Below are 17,330 nucleotides of genomic sequence, written 5' to 3' on the forward strand. Positions count from 1 at the left end.
CTATGTTAAGGAGATTAGAGAGATGTTGAGGGCCTGAAGCACCAATGGGAATTGTTTAAGTTATAAGATTTAGCTAGGCTTGATTTATAATGTATTCTGCTGAATATAAAATACTGCTTCTCTATACCTTTGAAGGTTTCTGTAAGAGATTGTTTGCGTGAATGAGCAATGCATGCATCAGGAAAAGATAAGGTGTCAAAGAAAGCCATCACAAAGGTCCAGATGGTCAAGAAAAAGTGAGAGACTTGGAAAGACCAGGAGACAATCAGAAAACATCCATTGTATCCAATGCTAAACATGTTAGCAGCATTGACAACCTCTAAGGTGAGGCAGACACCTCAGAAAGTGAGACAACAAATAGGAGATAACAATGGGAAGCCTGACAATAACCATCAAATGATAATAGTAGAAAACCCCAGGATTAACACCACTTAAGGACAGGATGACATTGCAAAATGCATGGACTCAAATAGGAATTTACAACTACAAAGCTGGGTTGTTGTGCCACAGAATTCTGAGTTCAGTCCTGCAAAGCCTGGGAGCATCGGATCGAGACTCATGCTCAATCTAACTGGCCGTTAGATTGACTCGAGCTACAACAAACTGGTAACTATAAACATCAACTGGCAGGAGAGAGAGAGAGAGAGAGACAGAGAGAGTGTGTGTGAGAGAGAGATACTAAAAAGCATATGCTAACTGTTGTATTTTCAATAAATGAGACGCATTTGCCTTTTCTCCCTGAATATTTAAATACAAATTTTGACTTCCCTTAATGTCAGTAAAGTCCTATCTAAGTTTTTACAATATTCTCATCCTCATGGCATACAAGTAATGAAAAATCTGTTTTAGAATTTCTTTGGATGCTACGTATCTTTTGCAGGGGCGGCTCTACACATTTCTCCGCCCTAAGCACGGCGGCATGCCACAGGGGGCGCTCTGCCGGTCACCGGTCCCGCTGGTCCGGTGGACCTCCCACAGGCGTGCCTGTGGAGGGTCCGCTGGTCCCACGGCTTCAGTGGAACCGCAGCACCAGCGGACCCTCAGCAGGCACGCCTGCGGGAGGTCCACTGGAGCCGCGGGACCAGCGGACCCTCTGCAGGCATGCCGCCGAAGGCTGCCTGCCTGCTGCCCTCCCGGCGACCGGCAGAGCGCCCCCCGCGGCATTCCGCCCCAAGCACGTGCTTGGCGTGCTGGGGCCTGGAGCCTTCCCTGATCTTTTGTTATTTTAAGAATCCAATTTGGTGTAATATCCTTTTAAAGTATAGGTGTAATCTAGTCAGGAAATTAATCTTCATCCTAGTAGCCTGGAATATCGACAGTTCATCCAAACTAACCTCTCCTTGGACTGGATCATAGAATCTCTGTAGCAGCTGAATAGCAGTACTTTTGCCACATCCACTGGAGCCAACCAGAGCGATGGTCTTCCCCGATTGAACTTTTAGGTTCAGGCCCTTGAGAATCTGGAAATATCATCTTTATATGTTAGTCCAATAAATATAGAGCTGCTTAAATAAATGGTTTGTTTAGAAAAAGGTCTATTAAGATGCTTGGCATCATGATCAAGCCAATAATGAGAGGTCTGGTCTAACAGTGTATTTAACTCCCAGGCCTGCTTTCAGTCCTTTGTTCCAATCCGGGTTGGAAAGCACTTTGAAGATGACAAGAAAAAGTTTTTATTATTAATAACAATCTTGCTTTGTTCTATTCTTATTCTATAAAGACTGCCCTAAGAAAAACCCTTTGGCTCTGAAAACAAAGTGGGTGTTGTAATATCCCCAATGGAATGAAGGGTCAGGATTCGACAATCTCTGGAATTTACTAGGGAGGAATTAGTTATGGAGTAATGACACTTTTGTTGCTATGTTCACATTTAGGAACATTTTACTTCAGTCTGTTTATCCCATCTTATGAATGTCTAATATTGTTAGTGACCAAATATTTGTCTTCTATGGGAACTCTTATGTATATTTAGGCTGATTTATGACTACAAATTTTTTTGTAATAGAAGATAAAAACAGTAATATTGTTCTTGTCTCCTTATACTATACCAGAAGAGCTCCAGTTTTCCAGTAAGCTAATAGTGGATAAGCTTTGGTGTTTGCTTGACCATCATTCTCCACCCCTTTAACATCATTTCTCATCACGACCATCCCAGCTCTAATCTCCCTTTTTAGGTAAGGCAGGAAAGGGCATGTCAAGGTAATGCTGATAATAACTAGAGTCTTCAGCTCTCTGTGACCCGGTTCATTCCAAATTTAGGTACTAAATGGACATTGCCTTGATCTGGTCTGTTGATCATCTCTGGCTGGTGATTGATGAGAACCAGGTATCCAGGATGATTCTTTTAGCTTTGCCAGCTACCTCTGATACCATTGATAATGAGCCACTGCTGAAACAGGGTGGAGTCTGGAAGGGATGGATGGAATCATTCTGAAATGGCTCCATCCCATTCCAGCCACAGCCCCAAACTGTGGCTCATCCGGCCCAGGATTTCTCTTGTGTAGAGTGATGTGGGATTCTGTCTTGTCACCCTCCTGCTCAATTTGTATGCAAGATCATTAGGGGAAGACATTAGGGGAGACATTACAGACTACGCTGACTTCAGTATTCAGATAATATAGCTCTAGGTCTCTGTTTCATTAGACCCAGCTGGGAGAAGTTGACTGGCTTAGCCAGCAAGATACAGGGTGGGTTTAAGGCAGGCAAGTCAGCTGTGACTCACCTCAGAGATGACTGAGTTTATGGCTGTAGGTTGGAGGAACCCATCAGAAGAAATGGTAGAGCTAACAGCAGCACACTCAAGTGAGTTCGTAACCTGTTGGATCCAGAGCTGCTTTTGCACGCAGGCACGCATAGCGGCTAATAGCATTTTGTTTATATTTTACACTTGGCCAAAAGGTTCTGAACTTTCAGTTCCGGTACAGATGTCAATTCAGAGAGAAATATTGGATTACTGCAAAATACCATACATGGGACTGTACAACAAGATGACTCCCCTCACAAACTTCAGGCGGTGGAGAGCATGGCAGTCTGTTTCTTAGAGGGCATTTTCTGTAGGGAGAATCTTGCCTCCATGCTCTGTGATCTGCACTGGCTTCCATTTCATTGTCTGGAGTGATTTAGAATAATGGCTTTAACCAATAAGCCTTAAAATAGGTTGAGTCCTGGCTGTCTCCAAGATTACCTCTCCCCACATGGGATATCACAGCAGCTGAGATCTTCTGAAGCGCGGACACAAACAGCTTTCTGGGTTTAACCACATGAGGGCTGGAGGTGAGGCATTGTTGGTGAGTGAGCTTGAATGAAGAATTTGCTTCTGATTCAATTCACCACAGGCCAAATTTATTCACCTTCAGGTTATGCTGTAAGCCCCATTTGTTCTCCCTTACTTTTTCCAGCAAGTGAAAATGAAGAAAAAGTGGATGATGGGGATGAAGACAAAGCTTAGTTCATTGATTGACGACAATGGCAGAGCTGGGAATAGAATCCTGGTTTCTTGAGTCCTCACCCAATGTTCTTTCAACTAAACTACACTGTGCTACATAAATACCCAGAGTACAGGATGGGCACTTTAAAAAATACTGTTTTAAAACAAATACATTAAATTGATAAAATATCAGTTTTCTTTTTGGTCACACAGATAATGGCAGCAGCTCTTCATTGCAAAGATGAATTTTAAAAGATCACTTACTTTAACATCAGGTCTGGATGGGTAACTGAAATGGATGTTTTTGAATTCAATTTCTCCTTTGAGCTTGTCTGGTCTGTATCCTTCCTTGGCATTGCTATCTAGAAGACGGTGCTGGAGAGAGATTTTGAAAAGGTATTACACATTTCTGTGATTTTACAGTTGTGTCTTTTGATAGATAAGTTGTTTAGGACAGTAAAAGAAACACTGCAACAGTACATAGCAGTTTAACTGATCAATGGTTGCTGTATTTCACCCCAGAGGATTCTGCCTATCAGTGAAATGCAATCCTTGTGTATATCCTGCAAAGCATTTTGGGATACGGGACAAGGAAAGAACAGGAGTAACTAGAATAATAAATCATCTATTATACCTTAAATCATCCATCTCTCAACATTTACAATGGGCCCAAATCCCTTAGCTCCCTCCCAGCATCTGCCTAGGCAGAATGTGGGTTGAGAATCAGTTCTTGGAGGAGTGATGCTGCCTGTAATTGTTGGTTGGCTTAAAATGCACAAGCAAAATAAACAAACTGGGGATTTATTACAAAGTCTTCATCTCTTAAAAAAGATACCATCATCCTGAGGCTCCCTGGTCTGAAGTCCAATGGAAAATTAGCCTGGCGCTAAATAGCCTGACCTGCAATTGCTCCTCCACTTCCCATGTTGCTGATCTCTGCTGGACTGACACTTTTCAATGACCCAGTAACCACCAGCAGAGTTCAAAATTTCTCTTTGGAGTAGAAATGGGAAGTTTAAAGGGGACCCCGTAGGCTCTCTCTGCTCCACTCTAAGACCAGTAAAACCAAAAATAAAACCAAACCCTTTGTCTCAGAGTTCTGTTTTCTGGTAGTAGCTTCCAGCTTGTTCTATCTCCATCCAGGATTCTAGACAATCTGGGAAACAGAGTTCTGAGTCTCTATAGCCATTGTTGCTGTAGTCTGAGGCGAGTCCCCTAATGACTTGCTTAGTGTAATAGGTCAGGAACAACCAACACAGAGTTTGATCACCCTTAATTCAGTTTCTCTGGGCAAAATTCCACCCTTTGTTATATTCACACAACCTCACTGACACCCATCAGCATTTATTGCCATAACAGAGGACAAAATTCAGCCCTTTGTTCTAACCTAATAGGAACCTGGGACTTCAGATATATAACAAACTGCTGTACAAAATTCTAAGAGTTAGTTACTGAAAGTGTGGCATCCCTCTTCCCCAGCAACAGTATTACCAGAGCTTTCAACAGCATGCATTGTCATGCATCTGACAAAGTGGGTATTCACCCACGAATGCTCATGCTCCAAAACGTCTGTTAGTCTATTAGGTGCCACAGGACTCTTTGCTGCTTTTACAGATACAGACTAACACGGCTACCCCTCTGATACTTCAACAGTACTGTTAATCACCAAACCAAAAGCAGTTGAACTGAAATCATGTCCACTCCACATACTTGTGTTTTAAAGAGCAATGTCATTTCACTTAGCTCTTCACCACTTACTCTAAAAAAATAAATAAATGAGGGAGTGACAAACCTAACAGGAACGAGGGCCCCAATCTGTAAAGTTGAGCTATAGATCTCAGTTTCCCCCAAGTTTGAAATAAGCTCATTTAGGGCTTTGGTTAAGGCTCGTCTCTCCTTAATATGAAGAGAAATGTCATCTTACTTTTGTTTTCAGTGGTCTGAGTCTATGCAGTTCGTTCACTTTTTGAATTTTTTGAGAAATAAATCAGAAATTTCAGACTGCTAGAAAAGTGACATTAAATGACAAAGTTCCTCATCTGCCTTGGTGGGTCCTGCATTTACAGGTGGATTTGCTTGCCTCAGAGATTCATGGCAGCCCTCAGTTTGGCTACTTTTGATAGTGCTCAAACCTGCTGTCCACTCACCTAACCTCACCAGTGGCCAGCATGGGGGAAACCTAGTGGCTTGGGGACAGGCCAGATCCCTTTCCAATTTAGACCTTCCCTTCTGGTGTTTCTCACAGACCAAGTCAACTCCTCCTGTGTCCTATCAGGAATTAGGGGGATGGGGGAAACCCAGGCGCACCCTCTACACGGGGTTCAAGCCCAGGGCTCTATGGATAGCAGCTGTCTATAATGGTCCCTGTATCAGCTGCATGACAGCTACAACTCCCTTGGCTACTTCCTCATGGCCTTCCCCAGCACCTTCTTTATCCTCACTGCAGGGTCTTCCTCCTGAAGCCTGATCACGCTTGAACTCTTCACTCCTCCAGCAGCATGGCTTCTCACTCCCTGGTCCTTGCACACACCCCTACTAACTGATGGGAGGTCCTCTTTAAAGCAGGTGTCCTGATTAGCCTGCCTGCCATAATTGATTCTAGAAAGTTCTTAATTGGCTCCAGGTGTCCTGATTAGCTTGCTGGTCTTATTTAGTTCTAGCAGGTTCCTGATTGCTCTAGGGAAGCCCCTGCTCTGGTCACTCAGGGAATAGAAAATTGTTCATCCAGTGGCCAGTATATTTGCCTTCTACCAGACTCTTGTACCCCACTGGTCTGGGTCTGTCACAGTACCTTACTGATGACCTTGTACACTTCATAGGCAGCACCTCGAGCATTGGCAACACATTCCAAGTGTGGGGAGCCCTGGATGAGGTAGGATGCGCCACGGAGCAGAGAGAATAATACCTACAGGGAAACAAAACAGGAGCTAGTGTACAGTGGTTCCAGACCTGCAGTTTCCTTAGTGTTAAATGTCATGGTAATCCTGGTGGTTCTGTAAGAGCTTTTCCAGAAAAAAAAATATAAAAAAGAAAATCAAAACTAAGATTTCAGACTGCATTTTTCCAGCTCCCCCAGTTTTTATTCTTTCGCTGGATTTGACACAGGACGTGGTGAATGTAGCTATTGTGTGCACCCACATGCCCTTTAACAGTTGGATTAGCTTTTTTTATTGCTCCTGTTTTCATTAACTCCCATTAAGAGAATAAATAGTGAAATTAGACATCTCTCCATCTCTTTGCAATATTAAAAACCTCAGTGTCCTCAAAGAGAGTTAATCCACAGTTTCCTGAGGCCCCAGTCCTTCAAAGTGCACACGTAACATTATGCCTTGTGACTAGTTCCACTGAAGTCAAGTTCTCATCAGAAGTCAGTGGGGCTACTCACAGTGCATAACGCACATACCTAAGTCTTTGCAGGATCAGGGCCTTATTCCTTTTCAAAGGAAAAATAATCTAAAAATTTTGATAAAGTACAAAAATCCCTTGCAGGGATTTAAAAAAATGAATGATGGTCCCATGGCTGTGACACTAGCAGACCAGGCGCCAGCTCATGCCAAAACCCCAGACCTCACTCAGTGATTACAGATGCATAGCTGGAAGCCAGGCCAATTCACATGTGTATTAGTATAGAGCAAAGTTATTGTTACATGTATAAGAATGTATTTGGTGTTTAAACTTCATGAAAACTAATGGGATGTTAATGCACTGAAAACAATGCATTAGTTAAACACTTATCTGGATCCCGTTATAATGCTGTAGCAAACATTCACATAGTGTATGCCCCTGTCAGTAAATAATCCATCAAATGAGAAAGAAGTCTTGTGGAATGCAAATGAAGAATTTAACAGAAAAGTGTTAATTTCAAAGCAAGTGGTCATTGTGTGTGATGATCAAAGGTCAAAGACTCCAAATGTATTCCTCACTCTCTGCCATCAAAGGAAAAGCCCACATGGGTATTGACCCTGTCAGCTTGTTTTCTTTGGGAAGAAAACTATGAGTATGGATTCAGGAAAAATCCTTCATCTCTGCACTCTTTGGATTCTAACAGGGCAAAATAAATGAACATAGAGATGGAGATTCCCTGAACACTGAGAGACTTTTGCAAAACTGGCAGATCACTACATTTCTGCTATCATTTGAAATTATAAACTGACTCATTTGTACATATATTTTATCTGCTTTAATCTCTCAATAACTCGTATTACCTTTTTTTAGCTAATAAATCTTTAGTTAGTTTACTACAGAATTGTCTACCAGCATTGTCTTTGGTATAAAATCTAGGATACCAATTGATCTGGGGTAAGTGATTAGTCTCTGGGACTGGAAGCAACCTGAATGTGGTGTGATTTTTGGTGTAAATGACCTTTTATCACAAAGTCAGGTTTGTTTGTGTGGCAAGATAGACTGGAGAGTCTGTCTGTGACTCCATGGTAAGACTGGTGTAATGATCCAGGAAATCACATTTGTTACTGGCTTGGTGAAATCTAATTATAGAACACAGCACCAGTTTAGGGTGTCTACCCTGTTTTCTGACAGCCTGCCCTGAGGTAGGCACTCATGGTCGTGAATCACTCCAGACAGCATGACAGTTACCAAATGAGATATTTGTTTAGGAACTTTGAGGTCTTAAGTATGTAGATTCAACATTTCTGTTGATTTATATTAAAACATGTTTTAAGACTTAGTCTGATAGGTATGTTGTGCCTCAGCAGAAATTATAGATCTTTTTATGCAGTACTTAATTTATAGACCATTTTTTAAAAGATTGCCTCAGTTAATCAGACTATACTGTGCTGTACTTACAATTAGCACATGTCCGATGTCATAATTCTCTTTCTCCTCCACTGTGAGTTTGATTCCGTACCAAAATGCAAGAGCAAAGGCTCCAAATGAAATAAACTCTGTGAAACCCAAAGATGTGTATGTGGTAATGGATTTTTTTACTCCAACTTTCCTAGCATTCTCCAGGTTAACATCATATCTGAAAACAGATGATAAATGTTAAATTTGGTATGTACCCAGATGACATTCAGTTCCCTAGCTTCCTCTCATGCTTCCAGGGTTTTCTGCCATAAAAATCAATTATCCAGATTCTTAGATGGTGTGAATCAACACAGCTTCATTGATTTTACATCAACAGAGGATCTGGCCCATGGCTGCTCTGAGTGAATTATCAGGCACACAGATAAACATGATATGTTGGGGAACAGTCAACACAACTTTGTAAATGGAAATTGTGCCTCACAAATCTATTAAAATTCTATGAAAGTTTCAGCAAGCGTGTGGACATGGGTGATCCAGTTCAGAAAGTCCACACCAAGGTCCTAAACAAAGGCTCTTAAGCAAAGACTTGGGATAAGATTGATAGGAAACAAAGGGTAGGAATAAATGGTCAGTTTTCACAGCAGGGAGAGAAAAATTATAGATCCTTTGGGGACCCTGTACAGAGTCCTGTGCTGTTCACATATTCATAAATTATATGAAAAAAGAGGGTGAACAATGAGGTGCAAAAATTGCAGATGATACAAAATTATTCAACATAGTTAAGTCCAGAGCTGACTGCAAAGAGCTACAAAGGCATCTCACAAAACTGTGTGACTGGGCAACAAAATGGCAGATGAAATTCAATGTTGATAAATGCAAAGTAATGCACATTGGAAAACAATCCCAACTATACATAAAGAACGATCGGGCCTAATTTAACTGATACAATTAAAGAAAGATCTTGTAGACATCATGGACAATTCTCTGAAAACATTTGCTCAATGTCCAGCAGCTGTCTAAAAAGCTAACAGAATGTTAGGAACCATTAGGAAAGGGATCACTAATAAGAGAGAAAATATCATAATGCCACTGTGTAAATCCATGATATGCCCACACCTCAGATAATGTGTGCAGTTCTGGTTGCTCCATCTCAAATAAGATATACTAGAATTAGAAAAGGTACAGAGAAGGGCAACAAAAATTATTAGTGGTTTGGAACAACTTCCATCTGAGGAGAGATTAAAAAGACTGGACTGTTCATCTTAGAAAAGAGATGACTAAGAGAGGATATGATAGAGGTCTAGAAAATGAATGAAGGGAAAGTGAATAGGAAATTCTTATTTACCCCTTCATGTAATATAAGAACCAGGGGTACCCAATGAAATTAATAGATAGTAGGTTTAAAACTTACAGAATGAAGTACTTCTTCACATAATGCAGTCAACAACTCATTGCCAGGCCAAAAGTATAACTTTTTGCTTGTGATTCCTTTACAAGCTTATGGTTTTCCATCAATCAATAGCAGCTTCTGTTCACTCATTAGCTATCTAATCCCCTTTAGCTTCTGAAGGGCATTATAGAAAGCACCGCTCAGCCCAGCAATGTTCCCAGAACATTTCAGGAGGACATGCATATCATTTTATTGTTCAATGACATGCTCAGAAGCTTTGTAGGAACCTCTCGACACATATATTATGTACAAAAATGCCCTGACCAAAAGTGGGAAGGCCCAAAATGAATGGCACAGTTTACGCAGTAGTGAAGGGATCCTAAAATGATGTGCAATTAATTTCTTCCACATATAATGCTGGGTTATCATTGGTGCTGTTCAGATTAGATCAAGAGGAGAATTATTTGCAAAGCACTAAGCACGTACTTAACTTAAGCATGTGGGTAGCCCCCTTGAAGTCGATGACATAGGAAAGTGATAGGAAATCTTACCTAAGCTCATGATCCAGTAAAGCATGAACTTAACTGTAAACACTTTAATTGATGATTTCAGTGGGAGTGTGCATGTGCTTAAAGTATTTGCATAAGTGCTTTGTTGGACTGGAGCCTTAGAGAAGATTGCATTTTCTGTAGCCTCAGCTTCCAAATTCAACTTCAGGTTAGTGTCAGAGGGAAATTGGGCCTTACAATGTCGCTCCATAATGTAGGTCAATAGAGTGATTGCAAATATTCATGAGTGACAGAAAACATCTCCTTCCATATGATCATATTTATCTTCATCTGAATTTCTCAGCTGTCTGGGGATAAACTGACTGATCATCTTTGATTTTTTTTTAAATAACCACATCACTTTCCCAAATATTATGTACAATCAATAATTAGTTAAAAAAACTCACTTTGCTAATGCCTTCATCTCTCCATTGAAAGCAACAACTGTTCTGATAGAAGTCAAAATTTCTTCCGCCACAGCTCCTGCTCTAGCATAAGCAGTCAGCTCTTTTGTAGTGAATGATGCCAGGAACTGGAAAATTGGGAGGGTGGGGGGAAGGGGAAAGTATTTTATGAAAATCTATTTAAATGGTGTAAATTATGTACTGATACAAAGGGTGATCAAACAGTTAGCAAAAGAGCCTAGAATTTAGCAAACCTGGGTTCAAGTCCCCACTCCAATACACTTTTCCTGGGCAACTTTGGGTAAGTAATTTTTCTCCGTTTTTCACTTCTCCATGTGTAACATGAGAATCCCCTCTCTTGCATGGTGTTGTGAGGCTAAACGTGATGAAGCTTGTGTGGCACTCAGAAACTATAGTAATGGAGGCCATGTAAATAACTTAGCTATCTTAATTACAGGTCACAATCCTGTTTCTTCCTCCACCATTTTCAGTGCTTAGGTGGGGGAAAGGGGGAGCGAAAACCAACACAATCTATACATGGAAACATTTTGTAAATTTTTCTGTGCATTACAAGCAATATCTACTAATGTGGTCACAGTTGATGAATGCTGATCATCCTCTTCCCATGTGGTGAGTGGTGTTAACTGGAAGCAGTCCAGGCCTCCATGGCATGCTAATGCCTGCCCGCTCATGCTCAGTGTAGACAGAGCTCTGCAAATTTTGGGGCAGGAGCCAGTGGAGTAGGAGAAGGGCTGCTTTCCATGCTCTCCAAACTTTGGGGTCATATTGCTTTGGGGGTCATTCCCTCTGTTTTTAGAGGTAAAATTCTTATTTGTTTTTCCTCAGCACTTACAAATGATCCAACTGCTGCTGCTGCAACAAGGAGAGGGCTAACTGACAAAATCACCAAAGTCAGTTTCCATCCGTAGACGAATCCTATAACAATCCCTGTCAGAAACGTGGAAAAGAATAGTACAAATATACAGAACTTGTCTCCAATGCCTTCGTGGATGGCGTTAATGTCACTGTTAATTAAAAAGAGATTTGTTAACTTTGATGAATGCCTCCTCCTCACACATTTTTCTGTTTTGCTGGAGAGAAGCTTCTCAGAAGTTTAACTGTTCAAATCATTGGGTAGTAGGAATTTTGGACGTGGATACTGAATAGCAGCAATGGCTCTTTGTGGGGCTAGGAACTAGCAGAGCACAACTCATTGTTTGTGATGTAACCTCCAGATAGACTTCTGCCATTGCTACCCCTGCTCATTCACACGTGACCCAATTCACTCATGCAATAGCCAAAAGGAATAATCCATTAAAAAAAATCATCCCAAAACCTTTACATTACATTTTCCTCTAAGTTCCCCTATGTATCCGATCTTCTTCAATTTTGTTATTAGATTTTACGATCTTTGAGGCAAGAAATATCTCCTTTTTCCATCCTATACAGTGAGAAGTACAGTGTTAGTAAATTATTAATTGAAAAATCATTGTGTGTCATGCTAATTCTCTCTTGTTATTTATATATGTGGGAACTAGGATTAGTGAAATTCAAGCCTTTCTCATTCCCTTCAGGATTCACATCTTCCAAAGACTGGGCATATCCCTCCCTGCAAACATTAAATCTGGAGAAACTCTGCATACCCTGATCATACCTTCCTCTGAATCTCTGCACATGGGACCTGATCCAAAGATTCCTAATGATTTTAACTGGTTTTGGATCAGGTTCAAAATGATAACAGTGCCTATAACTATGAGTGCAGTTTCATTTCATACAATGTCAGGGTTTTCAGTGTTTGTAAACTAGCTGGAGACAGCAGACCTGTTTATCTACAGTAGTTTGCAAAATAGCTTATAGACACTACCAAGCCAATGTCAGAGGAGTAAGATATTGCATTTCACAGCATAAGCCCTCGCAGTGGAAATGTCACTGAAACCCTGAAAGTGGAGTGAAAACTGGTAACGAATTCCTCCCTCACATAGAAGAAATATTTTGGGTCTTAGTTAAAAAGGTTTCTTGGAAATTCCCTGTAGCTAATTCTATAAAGGTAAACATCAGACTTCTTTTTGGCTCAGGTTTCTGGTGCATAGATAAATAAACCCTTCTCACTCCGTCAGTCGGGTGTTCAACGTTCCAATCTTGCTGATATCAAACCAAGCCATCTCCTGGTGAAGTACTGCAAAAAAAACCTTTTGTCGGATTCTTGCTGTCTGTCTTGCAGCTGAGGTCAGAAATGTCCAGACTTGGATGGTGCTCAGTATCACTACAGCAAAGCCAATACCCGCATAGTAGTAGGCAAACCTGTAGTAAATAGTAAAAGTCCATAAAGTCAATTGCATATTGCAAGATAAGTTAGACACATCAGGTCACATTCAACCCTGCTGAAGCCAATGGGATGTAATTGAGGGCCAAATTTGGCTTACAGTCTAATGGACAAAAAAAATATAGAAACTACACTGTGCTATTCTTATGAAAATAATTGCTGAGGTTCTTACCTGGTCATTTCAGCTTCTATATCCAAACCTGGCATTACTGGACAAGTAGAGCTACTATTCATCACAGCTGAAAGATTAGTTATAACAAAGAAAAATATTCAGTTTTATTAGAACAGGCATAAAAGAAATCATGGTGGTTTTAGGCCATAATCTTATGGGTGTTTTGTATGACGCTACACTCCCTGCAACAGCTCTGTAGTTTTATAACTTTCATGGTGGCCATCATCCTTCCAGTGGAAGATTAAACAGGGCAAACTTCTGAGTCAGCTCAGAGGGTTACTGTAGAGTGATGTCATGGGTTTAGCTCACTACGCAAAGGGCACTGGTCAGATCATAGCTTCATCTGTTCTGACCTTCAGATTCCAACAGTGGCCAATATCTGATTTTTCAGAAGTTGATAACTCCCCCTTGTACCTCACACAAGGCAAAATTCATCCACGCAGACACCATAAGGCCGACTTTTATGCACCACTTAGGTTCCACCCAAGCCTCAAAACTGGACCCAAATAGGGTCCAAGTGGTGGCTCAGCGTTTTGCTGGCTGTCTGCAAAAAGGGTAAATTTCACTACTAATGCACCTAACTGAATGTGCAGAACTTTTCAGACCTGGGAGAAATAGCAGACCCCTTCCAGGTGTCAGCACATATATTTTAGGGTAAGTTATGATTGCCCTTCTCATAAGCTTAGCTCATATAGAGGAAAAATAGAATTAACGGTCATATTTTGTTGTTTTAAAAATCCGATCACAGAATTTGATTTTGTGACCTCGTTGGGCAGTGAATTCCATGGATTAACTATAAACTATAGAAAGTAGTAAATCGTTTTACAGTTACCAAATGTACTGCTCTGTAATTTATCAAGTGTCTGTTTTGCTACTGTACTATACAGCAGGGTAAAAAGGAAAGACTGCTCAGAATTCACTCTGCTCTTCATGGTTTTTAACACCACAGCAGCACTCCATCCTGAACCTCTGCCAATCTAGTAAATAAGAGACCCTACCAAATATTTTCAGAAGTTGAACAAATTTTATTTACCTGAAGACATATTTACTGCTTGGCCAATCGTCACAAATCTGTTTGTCATCTTTCCAATGACAACAAAAATAAGTTGCAGCCCTGTTCCATTTGCAACAGCTGCAATCAAGCCTATTATCATCAAAATGATATCCAGCCAATCGGCATACGCAAACTACATGAATATAAAGAAAAAGGAATTAATTGCAGGTTGACAAATTCACATAATTGTGACAATATCCTACTAAGACACACAGAATAGGATTTGTTTTTACATAGCACCATTTGCAATTTGGGTATCCCAAAGCACTTTATGAAGCAATGAATTAGATAGTCTGAAGGCAAACACAACACATGGGATACACTTAGAAAAAGCTTACACACCATTTTAGGCCAGTTTTTATTGAGAGAGTTAGGACACGATGGCAGGATGAATCCCCTAATCTGCAGAAAAAAGAATGTATCTAACATCACCTGTGCAACTCACTGCCTCCCTGGGTGCATTCTACTATAGCACATATTTACTCAGTGCATTGAAAATGTAAACAAGCACAGGTAAGTAACAAACATTTGGCTGCTGCCTACCAACAGAAATGGGTACGTAGCAGTTATCACATTTAAGAAAAACAGGGCACTTGTTTCCCTGGATAATTCATAAGACATTGTGCATGAATGGTAAAATTATCTTCAGTTGAGAGACCCAGGGCAAGGCCCTACTTACCGCACATGCTTCACTTCAGTCCTTAACATGGGTGAATTTCACTCCGTCATGGTGCTAGTGCTGAAACATCGTCAAGCACTGACAGTTAGCTGTGGGGGGAACTTTGCACAACAGGCCGTATTTTTAAATAGTGGACCTGAGATCAATGCACAAAATGGCTGTGCGGCAATACTAAGTTTTGCACAGACCTCTTTCTTCCCTTTCGAAATGCAGTATTGTGGATGCACATTCGTCTGTCAACATAACGTACAACAGGCAAAGAAAAGGAACAATGAGATCTATAAATCAAACCAGTAAACTATGCACTAACCAATTTCAAAATGCCAACCATCTTTTCCTTTGACTCCTCATTTTTCTTTCTAAAGAGATTAATGAAAAATTAATCCAGACCCTTTCTTGAAAGGCAAGGCAAGAAATTTAACAGCATATTAAGATCAAGGAACCCCTACTTTTTCTTGTTCTTCTGTAACTCGCTATTCTTCTCTGGTATTTCATCATGTTGGAAAGCAGGATTGTAATAGCCATTACTTGCAGATTCTGTGGAGGGGAAAGTAGGTTTTGCTTTCACAAATAGTAAGGTCTTTTAAGTCAGATTCTATTGAAGCACAATAAATCCCTTTCTGAATTATCGGCGCACCAAAACTGTTGATTTTTTTAAAGCAGGAAAACCACATTTGTCTCATGGTCTTGAAACAGGTCAGTAACTTTCAATTTTTTCCTCCCCAAAGATCACATCCAAGCTGAGAACAAACATTATTTTCAGCTCAAAAAAATAATTTTAAGGGAAGTCATTAAAGATTAACTTGGGCCTCAGCCTTGCAAAAACTGAGGGAATGCCTAAGTGTATGTCTACACTAGAAATGCGACAGTGGCACAGCTGCAGCTATGCTCTCTGTAGCATATACACTTACTACAATGGTTGAAGGGATTAGTGAATCCACGTGCTACGTTGCTGGAAGAGTTCTTCTGTCAAACTAATGGTGCCTACTTTGGGGCTTAGGCCGGCTTACCTATGTCTCGCAAGAGCATGAATTTTTCACACCTCTGAGAAATGTAGCTAGGTGGACTTAACTTTTAGGTGTAGACCAGGCCTTTGTCTTTGCAGGATTGGGGCCTTAGAGTGGAACAGGCAGACATATTTGTTGGCATTTCAGTAGTACCTACAGGCCTCAACCCTACTGTGCTATGGCTGCACAAACACAAGCAAAAAAAGAGGATCTCCACCCAAAAGAGTTTATAATCAAGGAATAAGATGAGAAATAACAAGTGGATGAAAGAAACAGGCAGAGGAATCAGAACAGAATAGCGAGGTGAGTGTGAACTACTGGATAATAGATGGTCACATCACACCAGCTGTCTATCCTCTCTCAACCTAAACTATAACTACTGTGTTTTCCATCACTAGTTTTTAGAACATCTTTGTAGAGACTTACAGGACACTATTATTTTTGTTATGATTATATAAAATACTTCAAATGCAGTAAACTGGTTCCTGACTCACATAGTGGAGCATTTGCACACTTAGACCCCATTGCTGATGCATGTCAATAACTTTATGCATGTGAACGGCCACATTGAAACTCAATGGGACTACTCATGTACATAAATGCTTGCAGGATGGAAGACGTAGTTATTTTCAAACTAGAGTGACTCTCTAGGTACACCAGGGTCACTTAAGTTGGTAGAAAGGCCACACAGAGCTACGCCCAGCCCGTGCTGTGATTAATTTAAAAGAGAATACGTGTATTCAGTGCTTGCTATGAATATTTTCTGAATGCTGTTTCCTCCACACAGATCCCCAAGAAGGGTCCATACTCGCTGGGTAAAGACACCACAGAAGAAAGCTTAATAGCCAGGGCAGCATGATTTGTGGAGGACGATGGGAGGGTTGATCTGTTTTTCCATAGAAATCCCTCATGGCTACCAGACAAGATTCAACATGTGGATTAGTTTCGTGGCAATGGAGTACATCCTTCCAACAACTAGCCTAACATTCAAAAGAAGAAACAACTAACCGAAAAACTTACTGGGACTAAGTGGTTCCTTTTCTGTGTCATGTATGAAATCATCCTTCATTGTGTTATTCTGTTGTATGGTTATTAGACTTGCAGAAGTAGATCACTTAGTGTGAAATCTGCATACACAAGAAAACAGCACAACCTTTCAGAGACAATAGCCATTCAAAGAGTTCACATTAAGATATGTTTATGTTTCTTTATTAATTATTTGTTTCCTTTCAACAACTTTTCCCAGGGAAGAAAAAATATTATCATTACATACCATTTTTACATCAGGGTAAATTACTTTTCTAAAGAACTATGTTCATTTTTTAAAATTAGGACAACAATGTGGCCTGCTTCCTGGGGGTACACAGGGCAGTGGCCATCTGCCCTTAGCACGAGAAAGTCTTGTCTGTGCCTGATGGGGGTCAGCTCCTCAACTCCAGTGGCTACAGGCAACACAAGCACTCCCCTTTAGGCCTAGGCAGGTCCTGCTGTCTCTTTACAGGTTAGCGATAGGCACATTCCAACCCCTGAGCTCTCCGAGCATCTCCCTGCTCCACTGCAAA

The 17,330-nt window shown here is 40.8% G+C and overlaps 1 protein-coding gene across 1 annotated transcript in view; it reads right to left on the minus strand.

Moving 5' to 3' along the window:
- The window catches only part of LOC123363275 (ATP-dependent translocase ABCB1-like), a 54,919-nt gene extending 38,045 nt beyond the window's left edge, over positions 1–16,874 (minus strand). The window contains exons 1-12 of the mRNA XM_045004143.1: positions 16,789–16,874; positions 15,211–15,298; positions 15,072–15,120; positions 14,062–14,215; positions 13,029–13,095; positions 12,643–12,834; positions 11,387–11,558; positions 10,537–10,661; positions 8,231–8,408; positions 6,219–6,332; positions 3,692–3,802; positions 1,335–1,460 (exon numbers count right to left, since the gene is read on the minus strand). Of these exons, the coding sequence (XP_044860078.1) occupies positions 1,335–1,460; positions 3,692–3,802; positions 6,219–6,332; positions 8,231–8,408; positions 10,537–10,661; positions 11,387–11,558; positions 12,643–12,834; positions 13,029–13,095; positions 14,062–14,215; positions 15,072–15,120; positions 15,211–15,298; positions 16,789–16,837 (1,425 nt within the window). The 5' untranslated portion in view covers positions 16,838–16,874. The remainder of the gene's footprint in view (positions 1–1,334; positions 1,461–3,691; positions 3,803–6,218; positions 6,333–8,230; positions 8,409–10,536; positions 10,662–11,386; positions 11,559–12,642; positions 12,835–13,028; positions 13,096–14,061; positions 14,216–15,071; positions 15,121–15,210; positions 15,299–16,788) is intronic.
- Between the last annotated feature and the right edge of the window lie 456 nt (positions 16,875–17,330).

Source organism: Mauremys mutica, chromosome 2, assembly GCF_020497125.1.
Source record: "Mauremys mutica isolate MM-2020 ecotype Southern chromosome 2, ASM2049712v1, whole genome shotgun sequence".
Taxonomy (NCBI): domain Eukaryota; kingdom Metazoa; phylum Chordata; order Testudines; family Geoemydidae; genus Mauremys; species Mauremys mutica.